This window comes from Rousettus aegyptiacus, unplaced genomic scaffold (genome assembly GCF_014176215.1).
Source record: "Rousettus aegyptiacus isolate mRouAeg1 unplaced genomic scaffold, mRouAeg1.p scaffold_m13_p_2, whole genome shotgun sequence".
In the NCBI taxonomy this organism is placed as follows: Eukaryota; Metazoa; Chordata; class Mammalia; order Chiroptera; family Pteropodidae; genus Rousettus; species Rousettus aegyptiacus.
In genome coordinates, this window is record NW_023416295.1 from 14,461,001 (window position 1) to 14,485,017 (window position 24,017).

The 24,017-nt window shown below is 37.0% G+C and overlaps 2 protein-coding genes across 3 annotated transcripts in view; one reads left to right on the plus strand and one right to left on the minus strand.

Annotated features, from left to right (window-relative positions):
- Window positions 1-1,008: 1,008 nt before the first annotated feature.
- On the minus strand, window positions 1,009-23,796 carry CNOT9 (CCR4-NOT transcription complex subunit 9). Of its 2 annotated transcripts, XM_016156696.2 has the most exons (8): window positions 23,418-23,796; window positions 14,995-15,174; window positions 13,677-13,792; window positions 11,701-11,810; window positions 6,887-6,996; window positions 5,070-5,168; window positions 4,773-4,864; window positions 1,009-3,337 (listed from the first exon to the last, which is right to left on the minus strand). In XM_016156696.2, exons 1-8 carry the CDS (start codon window positions 23,439-23,441, stop codon window positions 3,169-3,171), a joined length of 900 nt encoding a protein of 299 aa, XP_016012182.1. In that variant the 5' UTR covers window positions 23,442-23,796; the 3' UTR covers window positions 1,009-3,168. The 2 variants fall into 2 exon arrangements, with proteins under 2 accessions (XP_016012182.1, XP_016012181.1); XM_016156695.2 differs by lacking the exon at window positions 23,418-23,796 and having other exon boundaries at window positions 14,995-17,728.
- USP37 (ubiquitin specific peptidase 37) overlaps window positions 23,134-24,017 on the plus strand; it is a 71,946-nt gene continuing 71,062 nt past the window's right edge. The window contains exon 1 of the mRNA XM_036237925.1: window positions 23,134-23,245. The gene's annotated coding sequence lies outside the window, so the exon portion shown is untranslated. The remainder of the gene's footprint in view (window positions 23,246-24,017) is intronic.

Here is a 24,017-nt window from a genome sequence, read left to right on the forward strand (position 1 = left end):
ATATTTTCACTATCAATTAAAAATTTTCTCTAATTTCTTTGGTGATCCAGGATTATTTAAACTGTTCTGTTTTTTTTAAGTGAGGGACTCCCCACTTTCTTTTTCCTAGCTTAATCCCATGTGTTCAGTTCAGAGAACATTCAATTATTTTAATTTTTTTGAAATTCTTTGAGGCTCACTTGGTCCAGCTATGATTAATTTTGGTAAAGTGCTTCCAGTGGAAAGAGTATATATACTGTTGGTTTAGAGGACATTGTTCTATATATCAGTTAAGCTAGGTTTGTTGTGTTGTTCAAATTATATCTGCTTTTGAAATAAACATATTAAATTGCATTTAAAATTAAATTCCACAACATTCAGTAAAGAAATCTCATTTCATTATATGGTTTCCTATTCCAGGTGTTTTTCTTGGGCTTTTGATAGCAATAACTTTGTAAACCTCCCCGGTTCCCAGCCACTGAACAGCAGTAATAGTGGGCAAGGGAATCATATATCTGGAGAGTAAGGAAGGCATGCTCTGAAGGCTGGCTACGGATGTTCTTCCTTGCCCTGGCACACCACTGAAAGTCACAGGCCCTCCAAAACCTTGGGAAAAAGCTGGAAGCAGAGGTTGGTTCTGTTCCACTGAGAGCCAGGAACAGGAATAGAAACAACTCTGGAGATGCACACGAAATTCTGAATTTCATGAAAATGAATATTAAAATCTGTGATGGAATGTTTCAAGTGTTATCTCTCCCACACTAAGTTCTAGCCACTACAGCCAGAAGTGAGGTTCTGTTCCAGGAAGAGATACTTTATCAGGCAAAGGGCACCATCTCAGTCTCCGAAACAGCTCTTATACGTCAACAAGACTCCCAAAGGACTTATCCAGAAAGGGACCATTACTGCCCTCTTGGCAAGGCAGTGTGTTTGGACAGAAAATAGAGGTAGAGATGGTGAGGATCACCTGATCAAGGTGCCTAGATAGCTCTATATTGACAAAATAAAATCTCCAGTTTACAGGAAAAGTTATTTTTATAAAAACAGAAGCATGTTTTATTTCAATCCTGTTGAGGGAGTGAGAGGGATGGAAAACACAAAATGTAGGGGAGAGGTCTCTTTATACACACATAACATCAGGACCAACTACAAGAAATAATACCCATTTCCATCCCTCCTCCACAACTCCTATATGGGGTCCAAGGCCAGCTGAGAACAGATGGAATAAGAATTAAGACACTATTGGCACAGCAACATGGCCAACGCACCGAAAGATGGAGAATTTCCCAGGGAGCAAGGGCATGGGCCTTAGCTGCTTCCCCAGTGGAGGGGGAATGAGAAAACTTTGGCTCAGCTGGAAGGCGGTTGGCAAAAATCAGGGTTACCCTAGCTGGACACTCCAGATACAAACTATGGGTTGAAGGGAGTCAAGATGTTTATCCAGTTCATGTTTCTCCAAGACCTCTCCTCTTCAGGTTTGAGATTACTGAGAGCCGGCCTGCTTCTCTTCTTCATTTTGGAAGGCAGGGGAATAAGTGCTTATCCTACCCTTCCTACATTTAAGCTATTTAATTACTACTTTCTTGGCTCTAAAGAGACAGAAGCCAACTAACAAGGCCGGCTCCCTTTATGAAAGTCGGCTTGAAAGAGCCCTTGTGTTGGCAAAACTGCCTCTGCAAAAAGGTTTCTCTGAGCTTGCCCCTTATAGACCCTCCCCAAACTTGTTCAGACACACCTTCAATTGTGTGAGACGTGGACAGAAATACTTGGTCTCTCTCTAGAGTTGGATTAACAATCCCATATTTGATTGGGGATGGAGATAACAGAGAGAGCAGGTGTTGGGGGAAAGCAAGGCATTTTACACTTGATTGTGAACAGAGTCATCTAAAGCTCCAGAGGAGGAAGGGGGATTCTATAACACAATATGAACAAGTGGAAAATATTTTAGTGGCAACCCTGTAATTCCCGTAGATCAAAAGGGAATGTGTCAAAAAAAAAAAAAAAAAAAAAAAAGACTGAGTGGACTAAGATAGTGGACTCAGCCCTCTATTTTAAATCAATAAAATTAATTCAGGTAATACTGCTTCAAGTACAATCATGAAGACAAATGGAGCTCAGAAATTCACACTAAAGCAAAGAATGGGATCAAGTAGCCTATCCTCTTATCCCTCCCTTTTAAAAGTCATCCAGAAAATACCTTTGAGGACTTGAAATGAAGGTGAGATCCAGCAACATCTCTCCTTCTCTAATGTAATACCCTTCTAGAATAGCCTGATGAATTAAGACGTCTTTTTTAAGTTTAAGAGGAGGAAAGTGAAAAGGGGGAAAGCAAGGAGATTTGAAAAGGATAGCAGCTAGATTCAGCCAAAAACAAGGTTAAGGTCCTTGTGGCATCCAGAACTGAGGGCAGAATGGGAAAGGGAAGGGAAATTGGCGGTGGGGTCCCGCTGTCCTTTGGCTTTATACCTTTCCCCTGCCTCCCATTCCTCCCAACAGTTCATGCAGCTATTGGTCTGCTGGAGGGGATGTAATGCCCAGACCAATTTTTTATTGAGCTTATGCAGCTAACAGACTTGTAAACAGTGCCAATTGACAAGGTTTTGCTGAATATTACAGCTTGTGTCTACTAAACACACCTCTCTCTGTGATTAAAAAAAAAAAAAAACAACACACACACACACACACACACACACACACACAAAACAAAGACAAACTAAGTAAACAAATACTGAGAGAGAGAATGAAGAGACACATCTTGAGTCTTCCAGAAAGGCAAAATAAAAAAATGCCACATGGCTTGGTCCCAGGCGTTCACCAAGCCTAGAGTGCTGCTGCTATCGCCACGGTCTCCTCTCCCTGCCAAGGGCTAGGTAGAGGTGGGGGAGAAGGGTCGTCTTGGGCATGCTGCAAATACAGCATTTGCTGGTGTTGGCACCCTCCTGGGGCTGCGGTGGCAGACTGCTGTGTCAGGAGCCCATTTCCTGGGAGTAGCAGAGGGAGCCCAGGTCCTTGAGGCAGCCTGAGAGGGCAGCTCGCACACCTCGGCAGGGCACCGTGCCCCTTTTCTCCAGTGCAGTTCAGCATTGAGGTTGTCTATTCCCGGTCGGCGATAAAACCTGAGCTGTTTTTCTCGAAGGTTCCCCCTCCCTTCCCCAACTTGTGGGAGCAGTGGAAGGGGACAGGGGAGGATCACTGAGGGGGCAGGGGGATACCCCGGGGATCGGTGACCTGGCCCTCTTGCAGGTTCTTCACCAGTTGTGCAAGCCAGCGTTTCGTGGTGGTGTCATCTTTTAGCACCTGGGCAAAGGTTGTGTCCTTCAGCTGGTCAGGGAGGCACTGCCTGAGCGCTTCACGTGCCCTACATCAGAAACAAACAAACCAGCCAGGGAGACCAACAAATAAATCCACATTTGAGAGACAGGAAAGAGCCCCTGTCCTAGACCTAAATATACGGAACCCAGGGAATCTATGGCTCTGTCAAGTTACTTGAAGAAGCCATGAAAATTCTTTAAAACTTATATAAAGTATAGGCTCAGGATCTCCAGGATCTGCAGTCTGCACACATTTTTAGAATGATGCCCCAATGTAGAACTTCATGACAAAAGAAAATGGAATAAAATGGTACAACAGTTTAGTTCAATTCAAACTGCTTTCTGATTTATTACAGTAAATACTGTCAATATACTCGTCAGAAATATGAGTTATAGTAAATTAGACATTTCCAAAATCAGTACATTAACGTGGAATATGACCTGAATCATAGTATAATAAATTAATGAACTTTAACTCTAAACCAATAAAAATTTGTGTCTTTCCAAAAACTGCTTCAATTTTATAGTTAAAACCCTTAAAAAGGGATGAGCAGTAAAAGCAGAAGTTTGGTAGCAACATTATCAGATGAACTTTTACGTGTTTCTTTTACTTTAACAGATGACCAGCAGTAAGTCAAATCTGAAAACCTCAAAAAGGTAAATGTTAACTATGAGGCAGTTTTAGCAAAGTTATGGCTTTTGTACTCAGATTAGTTTCTTTGTATAAGTAGAATTTCAAATAAACATATGTTCAAACTTTGGTGCAAACAGGAACCAATAAATAGGACAAAATTGTTGAAGAAACAGCTAGGGCTTGAATAACCTCAGTGGCAGGAGGCTAAGTTCACATTAAATCAAATTATCCCCACTCCTAGGAACATAGAAATCGCCCCCATTATGTGGTTTAGCAGAATCTGAGCAAGTGGCTTTCAGCATGAATTATGGATTTACAAAGCAAAAGGTCAAATATTTCTAAATACATTATACCTACAATGTATGATTTCTGGGAGAAAGACTATGAACATAGGGGGATAAAATAAGTAGCTCAAGGACTTTACAGGAATCAAAGAGAGAACTGAAAATATAATAGGAGCCGTCTGGGCTCTGTTCCTTTCCTAAGAGATCTTTAAAAATACTTTTCTCTTTCTGACCACTAGGAGTATTAACAGAAAGCCCAAACTACAGGAATAACGTATTCTAAGGTTCTCTGGGAACTGTCTGGATTCTCTGGAATTTTAGAGTAGGGTAGAGAATTTTACTCTGGAATTTTAGAATAGTTACAGTGGGGAAATAAAAATCTGATGGATTTTCTTAAATTCAGCACTTCAGATTTTAAAAGTAATTAATGAAGTTCTGTCTCAGACAAATTAAATCTAGTAACATCCCTTCCCTGTCCTAAAGATACGGAATCTATGCCATGAGGTGGAACAACAATTCACCAGAATATTTTCCCCCAAATCTATATATCCTGGAAATGTTTACCTGGGATTATCTGAGAGTCGAAGGTAACATCTCACTACATGTTTCAGCAGACGGGCAGAAGGCTCTTTAGACAGCTGCAGGACCATCTTACCCTGTTTCCCCCCAAAATGGGGTGGAGTAGGAAAAAAAACAAACATAAAATAATCCTAGTTGACATCAGATATTGCAAGAATCATTACACACAGTTACAGGGTTGTTATTTCTAGGTGGAAGGCTGAAGCTGCTCAGTGTCAACTGCAAAGGGACTAAACTCTGTGTTCAGAAGTAGTTGCAAAGAGGGTAGATAAAAGAACTCACCAAGATCATGGCAACATGGGAGAAACGCTCATATGTCTGACATATATAAGCCAAACCGGTGTCATCTAAGAGGATCTTCTGGAGGATGAATGTGGCAACCTGGAGTAAAACAAAATTAAGAAGTCCAAAACATTGCTCAGATTGGTCTTACAACTATCTATTCATCTTCTGGGAATAACGAAAATCAGAAAATTAAGCAGAGACCCTTGCTTTACATATAACTTACTTGACAAGATATGCATAGTACAAAAAATATTAAGAAATATTACCATATTAAATGCTTATTATGTGCCAAAATTTCTCCTACAGGTATAGCATGCCATACCTTATTTTCACAATAAACCTGTGAGGTAGGTACCATTGTTATTCTCAGATTCTTAAAAAGTAGACTTTCTCAGTTATTGAACACCTTACTATGTGCCAAGTATAACTGCTAATGAAAAACTTGCTAAGGTCCCAAGTAATAAAGCTATTAACGTGCAGAGCTGAGATCCAAAACTAATTTGAACTAGAGCCTCTTTCTTTTGCATGGGCCAAGATGATTTTAGAGATTCAGCTATGTCTCATCTCTTTCATATGAGGTAAGTCTTTTCCTGTTCTTAAAAGATCTTTAAGAAATAAGATTTTTAAGCCTCTCTTCAAAAATCATTTCAAGAGTAGTAAAGAATATCGCCAACTTAGGCTCATTAAGTCTTACATAGAAGAGATTTAATTAATACTAGTTTAATTCAAGACAATTATTACAATGATTCTCTTTGGCTGCTCATCAGAATTAACTCTGGGAATTATTAAATTTTACTGGGTTATAACATTAGGATTGGCAAAATAATGATTACCATTAGGACCAAAGATATCTGGGTCCTAATCACCAAACCTGGTGAATGTTACCTTATATGGCAAAAGGGACTTTGCAGGTGTGATTAAGTTAAAGCTCTTGGTAGGGGTGGGGGGAATGATTAATCATCATGGATTATCTAAGTGGGCCCTAAATGTAATTTCAAGTGCCCTTATAAGAGGGAAGCTGAGGGAGAATTGACCACAGAGAAGGTAACATGACAAAAGCAGAGTTATGAACATACTACATAGCTGGCTTTGAAGACGGGCTGGGAGTGGGGGTGGGGGTGGAGATAAGAGCCAAGGAATACAATTCTAGAAGCTGAGAAAGACCCTCCTGACACCCTAACTTTCTTTTGGTGAAACTTCTAGCCTCCTGAATCAAAACAGAATAAATCTGTGTTGTTTTAAGCCACCAAGCTTGTGGCAATTTGTTATGGCAGCAATGGGAAACTAATATAAACACATACATGGTAAAATGTGTAACATGTACTAAGTACACTAATCTTAAGTATATCTTAATAAATTTTTACCTATGTACACATTTATAAATCACAATCAGATTAAAATATAGAAATTTTCCAGCACCCCTAAAGATTCCTTTGTGCCTTTTCCCAGTCAATATCTTTCCCTGAGAGGTAACCACTATTCTGACCTATCCCCATGGATAGCTTTTGCTTGCTGTTGAATTTTGTATAAATGGAGTCATAGAGTATAAACTCCTATGTGTCTGGCTTCTTTCACTCAACAAAATGCCTATGAGAATCATCTATGTTGCATAAATCAGCAGTTCATTCTTTCTTGCACACATGATGATGAATATTAGAGCTCTTTTCTCTTGGGTGGGACTGCTATGTCATAGGGTAGGTTTGTTGACAGTGAATACTGCCAAACAGCTTTCCAAAATAGTTATACTATATACCATAAAGAAGTAGCCCAAGAGTCAACGCAATGTAGAATCTAATTAAGTTAAAAGCACATACCGTTTTAGAGAGCTCGCTTCCTGATTCCATAATGCGCAAACACAAAGGGATAATTTCTGTTGTCAATAAAAAGTTGATTACTTCCTGCTCATCTGTTTTCACCAGAGCCCCTAAAGAAAGTATGGATGAACAAAATTATTTCAGAATCAAGGTTTCAAATTAAAATTAACTTTGTATTGTTCATTTAGCTAGTTGTGGAACTTAAATAACATAGTATACAAACTGTGGTTTATATGTCAGAGAACTAGTCATACCATGTAAAAGAAAAAAAAAAGGAAGAAAAGCACGGGTTGACTATTATCAGTCAGTACTAAAAGATTAGGTACCAGATTTGGTCCTTCATATAGTTAGCAGCAGTTCAGCCATCTAAATAATTTCTCTATCACTTTTGGTAGACAATCATATAATAATATCACTATCCTCCATTTATTTTAAGTAAGAGAGAAAAATTCTACATTAGAATTAAAGCATATTCCCAGGTAGCAAAGAGATGATGTCAGTCTGAATCCTACTTCATAATGGGCATAAATAAACATTACTTCCTGATTATTTAATTGCTCCTCTTTTCCCAAAGAGCATAAATATTGTGAGTATATCCAAACAAGAAACACACACCCACACCCACAGACCTCGCCCCACCCCCATCCCCCTGGATTCTAATTCTGGTTCCATAAGCAGTTTATGTAAGTTTGATAAAGTTACCTTCACTTTGTAGGCCTGTTTCTTTATTAAAAAAAGCCGTTTGAATAAATGATTTCTAAAATTCATCCCAATTCTATTATTCTATTGGTTTCTAAACTGACACCATTGACCAGGTGACCGACACAGTTCAGAGCTACCTTCTCCATTCTGTATACAGGGAAGCAGAACCCCATGAAACAAATGACTATTACTGCACTGCCCAATGCATCCTAGTCTTTATATGAAAGGCCTTGGTTAATTGGACCTATAATAACTAAAATCAATTACTTTAAAAGAGAGTAAAGAATATCATTCGTTTTAACCAGAACTGGCAATCTACATATGTTACATTTCTAAACCCCACAGCAAACATCATATATCATAATTTACTAACAGGACCTATAGTAGATATCAAATTACTATTTCATTTAGATTTTATATGAAGGTCTAAAATCCATTTTGAGTTAATTTTTGTAGAGTACACAGTATGGATTATGGTTCACTGTTTTACATATGGATATTCAGTTGTTCCAGCACTATTTTTGAAAAGACTATCCTTTGTCCACTAAACTCTTTATACCTTTGTCGAAAATCAACTGACCATCTTTGCGTGGATCTATTTCTAGATTCTGCATTCTGCTTCATTGATATACAAGTCTATCCAATACTACACTGTACTGACTACTATAGTTTTCTAGTAGGTCTAGAAATCAGATAGTGTATGTCTTCCAGCTTTGTCCTTTTTAAAAAATGTTTGGATATTTCAGTTCACTTGCCTTTCCATATAAATTTTCAAATCAGCTTAATTTCTATTTAAAAAGTCCTGGTGAACCTCTTTATTTTTTTGAATTTCTCTAAATCCATAGATGAGTTTGGGGAAAACTGACATCTTGAAAATACTGAAATCACTGATATATCAATCAATGTACGTGGTATATTTCTATTTATTTAGGTATATTTTGATTTTTTTCATCACTGTTTTGTAGTTTTTAGCTACAGAGCTTGCACATATTTTGTAAGATTTACACTTAAGTTTTCCACGTTTTGTGCTATTATAAATGGTCGGTTTCAGTTCTAGTAGCTTTTTTGGGTTGATTCTTCAAGATTTTTTATGAAGTTAATCATATTGTCTATGAATAGAGTCTTGTTTTTTTCTTTCTAAGCTGTATGTCCTTTATTTTTTCTCTTGCCTTACTGCACCATCTAGGTCACCCCGTATGATATGAACAAGAGTGCTAAGAATGAATACCCTTGTCTTGTTCTCAGTCTTAGGGGACTACATTCACTTTTCCACATTAAGATCTTTACTGTAACTTTTGTTTTTTGTACTCTATCAAATTGAGAAAGTTCCCCTCTATTCTTACTTGGCTGGAGTTTTTTTTTTTATGATGAATAGATGTTGAATTATGTCAAAGGCCTTTTTTAAAAAAAAACTACAGAAATAATCGTATGATTTTCTTCATTAGACTCTTGATATGGCCAATCATATTGACTAATTTTTGAAAGATGAACTAGTATACATTCCCAAGATAAACCTCAACTTGGCCATGATGATCCTTTTTATATATTGTTAGATTTGATTTGTTAGCATTTTGTTGAGAATTTCTGCATCTGTGTTCATGAGGAATACTGGCCTATAGCTTTCTTTTCTTATAATGTCTTTTTCTAGTACTATTATCAGAGTAATGCTGGCCTCACCAAAAGTTGAGAAGCCTTCTTTCTGTATTCTGGAAAAGTTTTATAGAATTGGTATTATTTTTTTCTTTAAATTTTTATTATTCACCAGTGAGACCATCTGGGCCTATAGTTTACTATGTTGGAAGGTTTGTTTGTTTGTTTTGTATACTTAAAAGTTTTATTGAGAGGGTAGATCTCATGTTAAATGTCCTTTTCCTAATTAGAAAAGAAAAAGAATTCAAAAGAACCCACAGGACACCCAGTTAAATTACAATGATTTCTAATTACCTATGCATATATACACTGAGATAAAAGAAAAATACTGGGAAGGTTTTTAACTACAAAAATATTTTATTTAATAGACGTAAGACTATTCAGCTTGTTTATATTTTCTTGAATGTGCTCTGGCAGACTGAATCTTTCAAAGAATTTGTCCACTCCATCTAAGTTGTCAAATTTATGGGCATAAAATTATTAGCACTATTCTTTTATTATCCTTTTAATGTCTGTAGAGTCTGTTATAACATACCCCCTTCCATTCCTGAGATTTGAAATTTGCATCTTCTCTTTTTTCCTCAGTCTGCCTAGTTAGAGGTTTATTAATTTTATTGACATTTTTTTCAATAAAAAATTGGGGGGGGGGGTGGATGAAATGGGTAAATGTGGTTAAAAGGTACAATTTTCCAGATATAAGGTAAATAAATCTTGAGGATGTACTGTACAGCATGGGACTATAGTTAACAACATTGTATTGTATATTTGAAAATTGTTAAATACCTTAAAAGTTCTCATCACAACAAAAAAATATTGTAACCATATGCAGTGATGGATGGCAATTAAATTTATTGTGGTAATCAGAGTGAAATATATACATATATCAAATCATGTTATACACCCAAAACTAATGGTATATGATAATTATATCTCAATTGTTTTGAAAATCAGCTTTTGGTTTCATTAGTTTTATCAACTGTTTTTCTGTTCTCATTTTCATTGACGTCTATTCTTCATTATTTCCTTCCTTCCTTTCCTTCCTGCCTTGGTTTAATTTGTTGCTGTTCCTTGTTTCTTAGAGTGAAAGTTTATCTTATTGATTAAAAACCTCTCTTCTAGTATAAGAATGTAATGCTAGAAATTTACCTCTAAGCCCTGCTTTAGTTACACCATTCAAATTTCGATGTTGTTTTTATTTTTATTCAGTTTCAAGTGTTTTCTAATTTCTCTTATACATCATTCCATTTATACTCAAACTTGTCCAGTAAAGTTTAAACTATAAACAAAAAGTCTAGTCCTAAATATTCACCTTCTGCTTGTTCTTTCAACTAACTTGAAGAAACAGAGTTTCAGAAAATATATGCAAGGGTAGACAATTGGCTTAATATTGTCCTCTACTACTGTCTTTATCTTAACACCTCATAAATGCATCATTCAACTGCAGCACTCGAAAAACCAGCAGAATTAGGAGGTTCTAAATCAAGAAATTAAGTATAAATATGTTTTCTTTTGGCTGGAATCCTGGGGATAATTTAAATCCTATATGAAAAATTTTTATAGCTTAAAAGCAGAAAAGAATATACTAGAAAAAGTTTCTAATTAGAGTCCCACTTGGGAGGAGGTATAAAAAATAACATTCATTTGGAGTATATGAGATAATTCTCTTTAAAAGTAGCATAAAATATCTCAAAAATATATATTAGAAATATCAAATTTTAAATTTATACTTCCTGATTCATGGTTTATAATCACACGCATGTGAACACAGGTTGAACATAAAAACAATAACCTAACAAAACGGAATTTGCACAATCGATGTTATTATTGTTTGGTCTATACATAAGCAAAAAACTATGATAAAAAGACATTTAGAAAAGGAAGGGTAATTTTGGAAAGAAATTCTTGACTATATTTGCATTTCACACATCCAAAGACACTTCTTTACTATCCAGGAGGCTGAGATCTTAAATGGCTGATATATTATTTTCTTGAGTAAAGAGAACTGTAAATCCATTTCCCATAGTAAATGTATATGGAAACATTAACTTGAACATGCAAAAATTTTAACTAGGGGAAATAGAAGGTAAACCCTTGGAGTTAAGGGAGAATCGTTTAGAAGTGAGAAAGACAAAAAACAAAATAAAACAAAAAACAATCTCAAATTCTTATTCCTATAATTATACATTTATTTGTTGACTGAAGTTCTTGTTCTTTACTCTCCCTAAAATTCCAATAAACGCTGAATTTAATCCCAAATGTTGGGCCTTATTAACAATACTCAGAATGGTACTTGATAAGGGTCATCATGTTCCTGATACTCATTTATCAGTGAAAACAGATTCGATCTCAAAGACAAAAACAATTGATGAACAAAAGCCATAAAACACCAGACAAGACACCCAAGTTAAGACCACTATTATGAATTAGGATTTCAGGCTTGCTAAACAACTCTAATAACTCACCAATAACTCCAAGACTAGTTAGCCGAAGATATTCAAAAGGACGCGTTTTGCTGACAGTGTGCAAAAAAGGGTACAGAAAAAGTGGGATGTGTGCTGCCAGAAATGCTGACCTAGAATAAAATAATAATCAAATTCAGAGACCAGAGTTAAGTTCTCAGGATTCTAAACATTCAAATTTCCAGGTAGTTAATTCTGTAAGGCCTATAATATTGCCTGACCAAGGAATATTTAGGAAAGACTGTTATTGGTCATTAGCCTAGACCAGTGGTTCTCAACTGGGATGACTTTGCCACCCACCTCCACCCCCAGGGACATGTGGCAATGTCTGGAGATATTTTTAGTTGTCAAACTGAGGGAGTGTTTTATTGGCATCCAGTAGACAGAGGCCAGGGATGCTGCTAAAAGCACAGGACAACCTCTGCCCACCTCCCTCCTGCTACCACAAAGTCAGGATTTAAAAACCCTAGTCTAGGCCAATGGGTAAGAGAATACATAATTTTCCCTTTTTACCACACTAAGTACCTTAAAAATTGATAAAATTTCCAACTGCAGATAAAAAAATAGATCATAAATGCAATCATGTGTCCAAGAGATAACCCTAGATGCCCCTTCTCACCTAATTTATGGCCAAATAACAATATTCACAGGTATAGTCAGACAAAACCTTATAAACCAAGACAACAAAACAAAGCAGCCATTATCAGGCTTATCTGCTATGCTTAAATGCACTCTCTTCTTTTGTCGGAAAATTTCAGGTACACTATTCTAAAAACATTTTAATATGTAATATATCAGGCAACTAATATGAAATCAATCTATAACTTTTTATTATTTGTAGTTAACCTTGTAGGAGAGCCAACACCCTAAACTTTAAACACTCAAAGTACTCTTGCATTTTTCTTAAGCGTTTAAAAATAATTTTCTTAGTAACTTCTCTAAAGCTCTGGAAAGTCAATGCCATCCTAGCATTCAGATTTTTTAAGGAAACTTGACAAAAGAGGGGAAAGACTTTAATAAAATGACTATTAAGTGCCTTAAGGCCATAAAAGTCACAAAGTAGATTCCTAATCAGGGTTTCCCTTTTCTTAATTTTTCAGATACAGCAGGAAGGGAAAAACGTTTCAACTTGCAAGCCAATTCTTATCTATTACAGAGGATGCCTAGAACAGAATCCTGTGTTAAAGATTCTGACACTAAATCTGGGTTTGGTGGAAAAAAAGTACTTGGTTCCAATATTTACTAAATGCCATGTAACGCCTCACACACAGCATAGTGATGTCTACCATGGATTCAGGAGGAAGAAGTGACTATATGACTGACCTTTCCCGAGATGTGAATACCATTAAAATTCACTGCTATAAATGGGTAAAAAGTAAATGAGACAACGGGATATTATTCAACCTTAAAAAGGAAATTCGGACATATGCTACAATATGTCAGAATTGGATGAACCTTAAAAACATGATACTAAGTGAGATAAACCAATCACAAAAAGACAAATACTGCATGATCTCACTTATGTGAGGTACTAAGAGTAAACAAAATCTTAGGACAGAAATTAGAATGGTGTTGCCATGGGCTGGAGGAATGGTGAGTTATTATTTAATGGGTATAGAGTTTTAGTTTTAAAAGATGTTATAGAGATTGATAATGGTGATAGTTGAACTTTATAAATGTATTTAATACTAATGAACTGTATACTTAAAAATGGTTAAAATGACAAATTTTATGTTACCACAATAAAAAAAGGTAAAAAAAATTATACAAAACATGTTAATACTATACTGTTACCACACTAAAATTTAGTGAATAAGAGACCAGAAGTTCTTTAGAAATAAAACAAAAAGTAAATGAGGATCCTGAAGGTCCACACACACATGCACCCTACTGCATGCCCCTCTGTCATCATTCAGAAAAAATTAAAGACTACATTCAGTACAAACCTCCCTGCCGACACACTCATTCAAAGCACTTACCTGGTTTCTGGGTGTGATGCCACACATTGCAGTAATGCCAGAGCATTGCAAACTCTATTGGACTGGTGTGCTGTCAAGGTGGGTGGGTTGATAGATGGATAAATATTTACAATTTCCTAAAAAATGGAAACCAGCACCAGATGAACATGGAATAACTTGTAAAATTAATTCCCATGATTTTATAGAAAAGAACTTTTTTTTTTTTTAAACCCTCTTATTTCCAACTATCCTTTAAGAATTGAACCATCAAAAAGGGAGCAAAAATAAACAAACAATGCTCCAGTCCTGTCATCTGAAATACACTTGACTGAAGTTATCTGAGACATTTCTACATATGTCTCTAGGAAGATTTCTATGGAGGCAACTGTGGTCACCGATACTTTATTTTATATTCTGCATTTGTTGAGGCTTTCACTTGAGGGACTCTTACATTTATAATCCCTCTTTTTGTCAATACCCTGCTTTAACTTATAGAGTGATAAGATTGCTGGCCAGAAAGAGTTAGTAAATCAACCATAGTGACTCATAAAGAAATTTGAGTTTGGTTAGGTAACAATTGCAAAAAGGGGAAGAGAAGAACATGGGTATATGCGTGGGGATATATACAAACAGCAATGAATATGCATACTCTGTTAAAAGGTGATGATTTGTTGAAAACAATTTCATGTATTTTAATTGTAAAACTTACGTAGAAAATATTCCTGTAAGAAAGATGAGAGTCTTGGCTACATGTAGTAGGGATAAAATGTGAATTGACTTAACAGATCTGAAAAATTAATTATTATATTAGGTATTTTAGATAACAAAGGATGATCATTCCACTAGATTACCAAATCAATTTATTCTTCACCAATGACCATCCAGAACCAAATTTCAGTTATTTATTCTTCAATGTACAAGTGTACCCACCTTTAATCCTACTGCTGTTATATCTTTAATATTTTCTTTCCCGAGAATATACCTTGCAGTCCTTACATCTTACTTTTTGCCTTCTTCTCACTGTCACGCAGCATTATCTTCTAGTACTCCTAAACCTGAGTTTCTCAGAGTGTAGTTCTTAGACTACCTGCATCAGAATCACCTGAGAGCAGCGGCGGTCCTTGTTAAACACAGAGATTTTAAATTTCAGACTAAATAAATCTCTTGGCTAGGATCCAAAAACATGTATTTTAATAAGCACCTTTCTAAAAGAGATTCTTACAAATGCTAATGTTTAGAGACTTATTCTACTATAATGTTTTCAGAATCACTTAGGTAAAGGTAGAGAAATACAAGTGTGATGAACAAGACTGAACTACAGCTCATGGATAATACCCACCTGTAAAAGTGCTGCAATAGTACCAAATGAATGCCACAGCATAGGTGCAAGGTCAGGAACAGATTCTCGTTTCTTACTTAGCTCCAACAAAGCATTTTCCCTTGTCTCAGGACTGGACAGCTCGTTGATCCACTGATAGATTTTTTCTCTATCTACTTGAGCCAGTGCAGTAGGCACAGGCTTCAAGTGAAAACAAGAAAGTAAACAAGTGAGTTTCATTAGAGTCAAACCAAGTCTTACTCCGCAGTACTTCTTTAGAGGGAATATATTTTTCATAAATACCAGGTGAGGTTTTCTAAATACATACATTTGATATAAATTAATTTAATCTATTGAAATCTAAAATGGACACACCCTTTCCACGTTTAGGAATTTATTCTATAGGTATACTTTGGCTGTACTGAAGACATATCAGGATATACTGTTTTAAAAGCAGAAAACTTGAAATGACAAATATCAATAAGGAACTGGTTAAATATGTTTGAGTACATCTTTATGTAGCCCTTTAAAAGAGATAGCTCTATATGTGCTGATACTAAGTAAAAAACACAAATCGACAAAAAAAGTGTATAGAATAGCATATATGCTTCCATCAATATATACATACAGTCTTATACATTTATATATAACATTTCTAGGACACATGGGAGACTTTTCATGTACACAATGAAATCTGTATGGTTTAGATTTTGAAAGAAAAGTTACACCACCCCACCCGTTGCTGTTGTTTCCCTAGTAATTACAGCATTCCACTCATGGAGCAGAAAACAGACTTATAGAACATGCATTCATTACTGTGGTAAAGAATCACAATATTCCCCCCAAAACGAGGATTTCTATAATTCTTCAAGATTTTCAAATAGCTTTCTGACCTTGGTTAAGTCCACGGATTGCTGTTATCTGGAAAATATAGATGGTAGACTAAAAAGATTACCACTGTTATTCCTAGCTCTAAAGTCTTGACAAATTCATGATTTCTATCCCTACATCCAATATTTTCTCACTTCCCTCCCAAACCACGAAGAATAAAAAGTTGGGTAGATAGAAAAATGAGACCTATACATTTGCAGATGAGATCATTTTGCTAACAGGAATAAATTTGCTCAATTCATTCAAGTAGGAAGGTGCATACTTCAATGCTTTCTTGAACCGTATTAGTTTCTCACAGTACTGACATGTTCCCACTACACCTTAATGTGATAGGATGACCCATCCATTGTAGAGATGAAAAGATGAAGAACAAAAAGGACAACTGGCTTTTCTAAAGAAAAGACTGGTCTACCGATAGACTTTGAAGTGTACTTATATTTACTCAACCCAAACTGAACAATAGCCTTCTATAAATGGAAGCCTGATTATAAACTTTTAGTTTAACGTTTATCATTTCATTTGCTTGACAGAGTGAACCAAAGTGTTCTGCTAAATGAACTGAAACATCACGCAGCTTAAGTCTTCTTTAAGTGCCTTAGAGTAATCTGTTAAGAGCTGTTTTGTGACTCCCCTTCAGTGATGCTTCTTAAAGAAATACAGGCTCCTAAAGCAACAATATGATATAGAAGGAACAGGGTAGTTTTTTCCTCTTCCCAATAGCAAAAGACGTATTGTCCAAGCAGTTGCCCTTTCTACAAACAGGCCTTCAACTTGAAAATTATTTTTGGAAAAGTAATTCCCACCAGAAGATAGGGTATAGTTAGAGTATTCTATCACCTTAAAGGCTCAGTGGAAACAACGGCTAAAATTTTAGCTTTAGGTTTCCTGCTCAGTCTCTTGAACAGCCCACAATCCAGTAACTAAAGGGGACCTCAGAGATGCTGCTCCAGCAATGTAGTATTTACCATGATTAGTAATTACGCATTCTGGTCAACTCTTCCCAAAGTCCTGTCACCAGCTACCACCATCAGCAAACTTCATTACCTTCATTAGAGCCAGTCTGTGACTTGTATCAACAAGTAATTTTATAACACAAATGAAAATTTAGTTATCTTGGAGAATAAAAATAATATTTTTACAGTTTTGAGTTACATACTGATTTATATATTAATTTACATTACCAGACAATTGTTAAAATACTTTGCACATTATTCCTGAACAAAACTCCAAAGCACATTTCCAGCATCTCACTAGACCTTTTCTTTTAAATTGAGGTATCACTGGTTAATGACATTATCCGTTTCAAGTGTATAACATCCTAACTCGGTATCTGTACATTTTAGTGCTCTCACCACCAAAAGTCTAGTTTCCATCTGTCAACATATATTAGATACCCGTCCCCTTTGGTAATCACCAATTTGTTGTCTGTATCTATGAGTTTGTTTTAGTTTTGTCTTATTTGTATCTTTGTTTATAACACACGAGTGAAATCATATGGTTTTGTCTTTTCCATCTGACTTATTCCACTTAGCATAATACTCTCGAAACCCATTCATATATATTGTGGCAAATGGCAATATTTTATCTCTTTTATAGCTGAGTAGTACTCCAATGTGTTAGGTTGTTTCCTTATCTTGGCTACTGTAAATAATGCTGCGATGAACATAGGGATATATATCTTTTCAAATTAGTGTTTTCATATTCTTCAGATAAATATCCAAAAGGAGAACTGCTGGATCATGTGGCAGGCAGTTCCATTAATTTTTTGCAGAATCTCGATACTGTTTTCCATTGGTGGCTGCATCAATTTACAAACCTACCAACGGTATAAGGGTTCTCTTTTCTCTACATCCTCTCCAATACCTGCTGTTTCTTGTGTTTTTAAACAGTAGCATTCTAACAGGTATGAGGTGATATCTCATTGCAGTTTTGGTTTGCATTTCTCTAATATTAGTGATGTTGAACATTTTTTCATCACATGCCTGTTGGCCTTCTGTATGTAAATGTCTTTTCAGACACTTTACCCATTTTTTAATTGAGCTTTTTTGTTGTTGAGTTGTAGGAGTTCTTTATGTATTTTGGATATTAACCTTTATTGGAAATATCATTTGCAAATATCTTCTTTAGTTGGCCGCCTTTTATTGATAGCTTTTGCTGTGCAGAAGCTTTTTAATTTGTTTTTGTTTTGTTTCCCTTGTCTTTGGAGTCAAATTCACAAAAGCACCACTAAGACTGTTGTCCAGAAGCTCAATGCCTATGTTTTCTTCTGTGCATTTTATTGTTTTAGGTGTTACATTCAAATCTTTAATTCATTTTGAGTTAATTTTTGTGAATGGTACAAAAACCAGTCTAGTTTTATTCTTAGATCCTGGTGGTAATAAAAACCCAAAATGTATCTTACTCTTCTTCTGAATCCCAAGAATCACTTAGGAACACCTTTCACAAAAATATCATAATCTGAAAATTGATGTCTTCTTAGAAAGGAGTGGGAAGTGAAAGAAGGGGATGAGGGAAGAGAGGGAACTGTACTGCATTTTAAAAAAACCATGGTTTCATTTAATGATCACGACAATATGGTTATTAGCTTCATTTTACAACTAATGAAACTATGAATAAATGATGGTGGAAAGATTTCCCCTTCTTCTCATTCTCTATTTAATTAAATTACTACAATTATTTTAATTTATGATTTACTAATTACATTTCTGAGGCTGTGGTTGATAGGGAACTCAGTTTAGTAGCACACACTATTCAGTGGCAGCCAAACAAACTCATCTATGACTTCCCTACTGGAGACGACCTAACTTAAACACATTAACAATGATAGCAGGACACTAGCCCAAGCATAGAGATTAACATTTCTTGAATCAACGAAATCTATGGATCTTTTTCTCAGAAAAATATATAATTGTGAATCGTTTTTCACATAATTAGTTTTCCACAAAATATACAATTTCAGGGAATCCATGGACCTAGGATTAAGAACCTGTTATCAAGTTGAATAGGAAACACCTCAAACTGTAAGTACCTACACAAGTACATAAGTGGAATGCACAGTGGATTAGAAGCCATAATGAGCTTCAAAACACAGTTTTACTCTTTCTAGAATTCTGTAACCTAGGATAAGTCATTTACTTTTCCAAGTCTCAGTTTTGCCATTGGAAAATGAGGAAACTATATTAAATAATTACCAAAGTCTTAGTGGGCTATAAAATCTTAGGAATTATTTAGTTCTGTTATAAGTGAGAGACTAATCTAAGTGGTCCTTTAACAATAAATTTTATTGAAGTATAATTTGCACACAATAAAACTTTTCAGCACATCCATTTTAAGTGTGTTTCAGTGAATTTTGAAAATTTATATACCAGAGTAACAAGATACTATCAAGATACAGACCACTTCCATTACCCTCAAAAGTTCTCTAGTATTTCAGTTAGTAACCCTACCACACTCAGCCCTAGACAACTATGGATATGCTTTCTGCTGCTATAGGTTAGGTTTGCCTTTTCTAGAAACTATTTATAGGGGTAACATTTATTGAACATACTATGTGCTAGTCAATGTGGATCACCTCCCTTTATTTTCAAAAATTCTAAGAGGAAACGGGTTCAGGGAGGTTTAACATATTCAAGTTCACACAATGAGTGTATGGCAGAATTAAACTCAAGTCATAGACTGAAATCACAACTATCCCTCCAAGTTGAAGAAAATACTTAAGATCCCAAAACAGAACTTTAAGTTTACTATTTTGTCTAATATAGCTTGTTAACAGTTGGATTTGGATAAACAGTAAGTTCAATTACATATCCAGAAACATAAAGTCATTCATGAGAAGTCTAATATGGACTATTATCTTCCTCAACAGTCTTCCAATATTACAAACAAGATCTAATGGACATAACAGTATATCTTTAGAGTTATCTCACTAAATGTTGGTGGTCCTTTCCTTTTAATAGATGTGTTAAAAATGTTTGTACTGTCAAAATTTAGGAGGGCGTTGCTTTCCTCTATTCTGTTTAATGGTTTGTATAAGGAAAATGCATTTCAAGTAATTATCTTCTTTCAACAAAGCCTAACAAAGGCAAGAAATTTATCGAGTCACCAATGGTTTACTTCAAGTGTCACAAACTCAGTGTACTGACAGTTGGTCTTCTATCTCTGAAACCTCTGAACACAATGTGAGAAGGAAGATATTTAGATAAACATTTAAATAAAATGACCCGCATTTACCCATAAATGATAAAGAAATATGATTTAGCCCCCAAGAGTAAATTTAAAACTTGATGTTGATGGTTCTTAAAGAGAATTGATAGCCAAATCTATCAATACAATTTTATGTTCAAGGGCCAAAATAGCTGCTGGTTTTTCTACCAATGAATATGTGACAGTAAATAAAGAAAGAATGGAATTAGATTGAAATAAGAGATTATTTCCCCAAGTCTGGAGATGACTCAACATGTGGCTTTGAGTGTCTACATAATAATATTCCAGGAAAACACACTTTCTAAATAGTGCCAAGTGGAAATATTAAATTAGCTTAATTATTTTCGTATCTTTATAAAATAAGAGCCAGAATGTTCTTCAAAATTACTTTTAAAACACGGAAGTGAACAAGCAAAGAGAAGTTAGCCAATTTGTTTAAAACTTCAACAGAAGACATAGGAGGAAACAATTTTTGAATTAGATCTTTCAGAGAGCACAATGTTCTTTTTCCTTGCCAAAGAGGAGCGCAACTGGGAGCCTAGCACAGCTTCCGCAAGAGATACAGAATAACTAATGATGTTACCAGTTAGGAAGAAAGTGAGGGAAAAACAAGAGTTCAGGGATGTTAGAATTATCAGTGGAAATCAGTGTAGAAAAAATTTTTAAATGCATGCCCAATACACCTCCTAAAGACTTATCTTTGGCGGTTTTAGATTACTAGTATAACATTCATTACAAAAGACTTACAGTATGTCTGGATTTGTAGTTCTATGAATCTGAAGCAACCTCCAAGGTCCATAACAAAGTGATCTGTTACTCTGCTGAGGCAGGAATTGGAGTTCCAAGGCTGAATATGGGAGCAAGTCATTTAACCAATAAGTGAAGCTAGCTAACCACTGAACACTTTGTTATTATTTAATCTTTATTTAATCCTGTATTTGTGTCCTTATTTAATAGATGTGAGAAAGAAACCAAATTCTATGGTGGCTATAATAAAGATGTCAGGATGTATTCTGTAAAGAATGACAAGTCCACTCTACTACATATTTCTAGCACAATAAACTATTTCCAAATTATCTCAACTCTTCCCTCTTGTGAATGACATTCTGCATTCCCATGTGATCACATTCTCCTTTGATAGTACTCTCTCTCTCGCTGAGTGATTTACCTGTTATTTTTTAAAATAAATAAAGTACACAAAACCACAAAATTTCATCATTAGGCAAAAAGTATCTCAAGCTGCTTAGATTATTGCAGGAACTGTTGCATGCTTTAATAACTCTTCTCAATTTCTAATGAGTAACACACATCATTACCGTCCCATTACCTAGATCAGAATAACACGGGCAGTTTAATGTAATGGAAGGCATGTAAGATTGAGAAAGAGGCAGCTTGACTTTTTCCATGCTTCAGTCTCCTCACTAACCAAATATTCTAGTGAATGAGTGGTACAAAGTAACTTGTCAGTGTTTTTGTGTGGTCTAAGCAGCACAACAAGTAAAAGTGTATCTAAAAGCTCAAATTTTAAATGCATTGTAAATTTAATTGCAGAAATATGTATCGGAGTACTTATTATAAGTAATGAACCAGGGCTTCAATGACTGTTCAAAAGATGAATTCAGGAGCAACTGAAAATAAAAGGCATTGAATAGGTATAGAGCTCAGGGAGGCAAAGGGAAAAGAGCAGCTTGGTATCACAGTGCGGAGAAGACAAAATCAGATTATGAGATGGACAAGCCAACCTTAGGAAAATCCCTTGCTTAACCTGCCTCTCCCCTAACCAACAGTAACCTCATCTTCTGACTTGCTTCTTCCAAATTATACATGTAATTAGGGAGAAGAAACAAAAAAACTTGGGAAATTGCAAACATCTAATTGAGAGACATAAAAGGTACCTCTCCGCTTTGAACAGTTACAAACACTTAAAAACATAGTGACAGGAGGCAGAGATGTCACTGGCTCTGGAAATGACAATGTTGTCTATAGACTAATCACATTAAGCTTAAACTCCTTTTTGTATTTTTAAGTTAAGGCAATTTTTGGTTCTCTATTTAGTACTTATGTCATTTTGCCTAGTAGTGCAATATCCATATAATATTCTCTCCTTAAGTCACTTCACCTTGGTGGAACAGAAGTAGCGAGACTGGCATTTATAAAAGTGTGCTCACATGGTAAGACCCCGTTTTCTCACTGTGGCTAAGTTCTCTCAGTCGCCACCTCCATCACCTATACCTCTCATTCGGCAAAGTATCTGAGCCCATACTTTGTGGCAGGAACTGTCCTGGACTGGGGTAACCACGTAAACAGAACCCACATGATCCCTGTCTCTGTCCTCAAGGGGGAGACAAACAACAAACAAGCAAATGAATACAAACATTACAAATGGGAGTCAATGATGTAAAGGGTACTCCAACAGAAAAGTTGGGGGGTTACAGAACTACTTTAAAAAGGATGGTCAGGGAAGGCCACTCTAGGGAGATTTAGGCAGAGACCTGAGAAGAGCAGCCAGCTACAACCACAAGGGGTGTGTGTGTGTGAGTGAGCATTCCATGAATAGAGATCAGAAAGTGCACCTTGGAGTGGGAAAGTGCATTTAAAAAGGATGGTAGAAGGCAGGGAACCAGCAGAGTAACTAGAACCTTCCGAGAGAATGACATATGAGACTGTAAACGTGGGTAAGGACCAAGGAAGGCCTTGTATATCATGGCAAAGTGTTTGGATTTTATCTTAAATGAAAAGCGAAGCCATAGGATTAATTCAGACAGGTGAATTACCCAATCCGATTTTGTTAAAAGACCATGCTGATAAAATGTGTGAAAAAAGGTTTTAAGCACAGAGAACCCTAAGTCAGACATAATTATTCACTTCTCTGGGTTTCAGATTTTTCATCTGTAAAGTAATTGGTTTGAACTAGAAGCCATTTCCTTCCCTCTGCGATGTGCCTAGGCAGTGCGTTCGGCGAGCCCGGGCCTTGTCAGATTGGTCATGGAATTCCCCCTCATCTCAGCGGACACCCAGCACGCAACTGGCACCCGGAAACTGTTGGTCAGCGCAATGAATCAATGAATGGCCAGTCCCGGCCGCGAGGAAGGCATTCCGGGCGCGGGACCAGGCCCCAGGGCCGGAAAGGAACGCGAAATACGGCGCGAGAGCCCACGAGAGCCGGCCGACGAGAAAAGTAGGGGCTGGCTCCACCACGACAAGGGCGCGGGGAAGAGGGGGGCCGGGGCCGCGTGGGTTGAGGGTAGAAGGAGCTGAACTCCAGCTCGACACAGGGAGCTAGGAGAGAAGGCCGAAACGCAGGGCTGAAGTGGGGTTCTGGGTCCAGGCCCCGCGGCCCAGCCACTCACCGCAGCCGTCGCCAGGCTGTGCATGTTGGGAGCGGCCACCGCTCTCCTCCCACCGCCGGACGCGCCCGACCCACGTCCCCGTTTCAGCGCCTCTGCCGCCAAAGCTGTTGAGCCGCCTCAGCCGCCATCCGCCTCCGGCTCGCTCCGCCCCTTTCGTAGCCCTATAACCTTTCACCTCCGACCCCGCCCACACAACCTCTTCCCGCCTCCTAGTTCTCAGCGGAGTTAGTCCAAAAGTATGTCCTTTGCCTCTTAAGATTCAAGACCTGAAGGACTTCTGTCACCTACTAGTCCCCGCATTCCCCGCCAGGTATCCCCAGGGAGGGGTGTGAACTCTGACCCTCCTCTGGAGGCCAGTGAAGGGCGGGAAAAACCGGCAGTCCTGGGAGGACAAGTAGTGCGCATGCCCCCTTAGGCTGAGTAAGAGGGAAATGGTGGGAAGCCGAAAGTGAATGGAGTGGAAAATGCGCACGCGTACTGCAGCCAGGCTGGAGCGGGGTTGCCTCGGCCAGACTCTGCTCCGTGCTGGGGCGGGGCGAGGGCGTGTAGGGGCGGGGTTTGCAGGCTTGCGCGCTCGCGCTTGGTCCGCTCGCGTCGAGC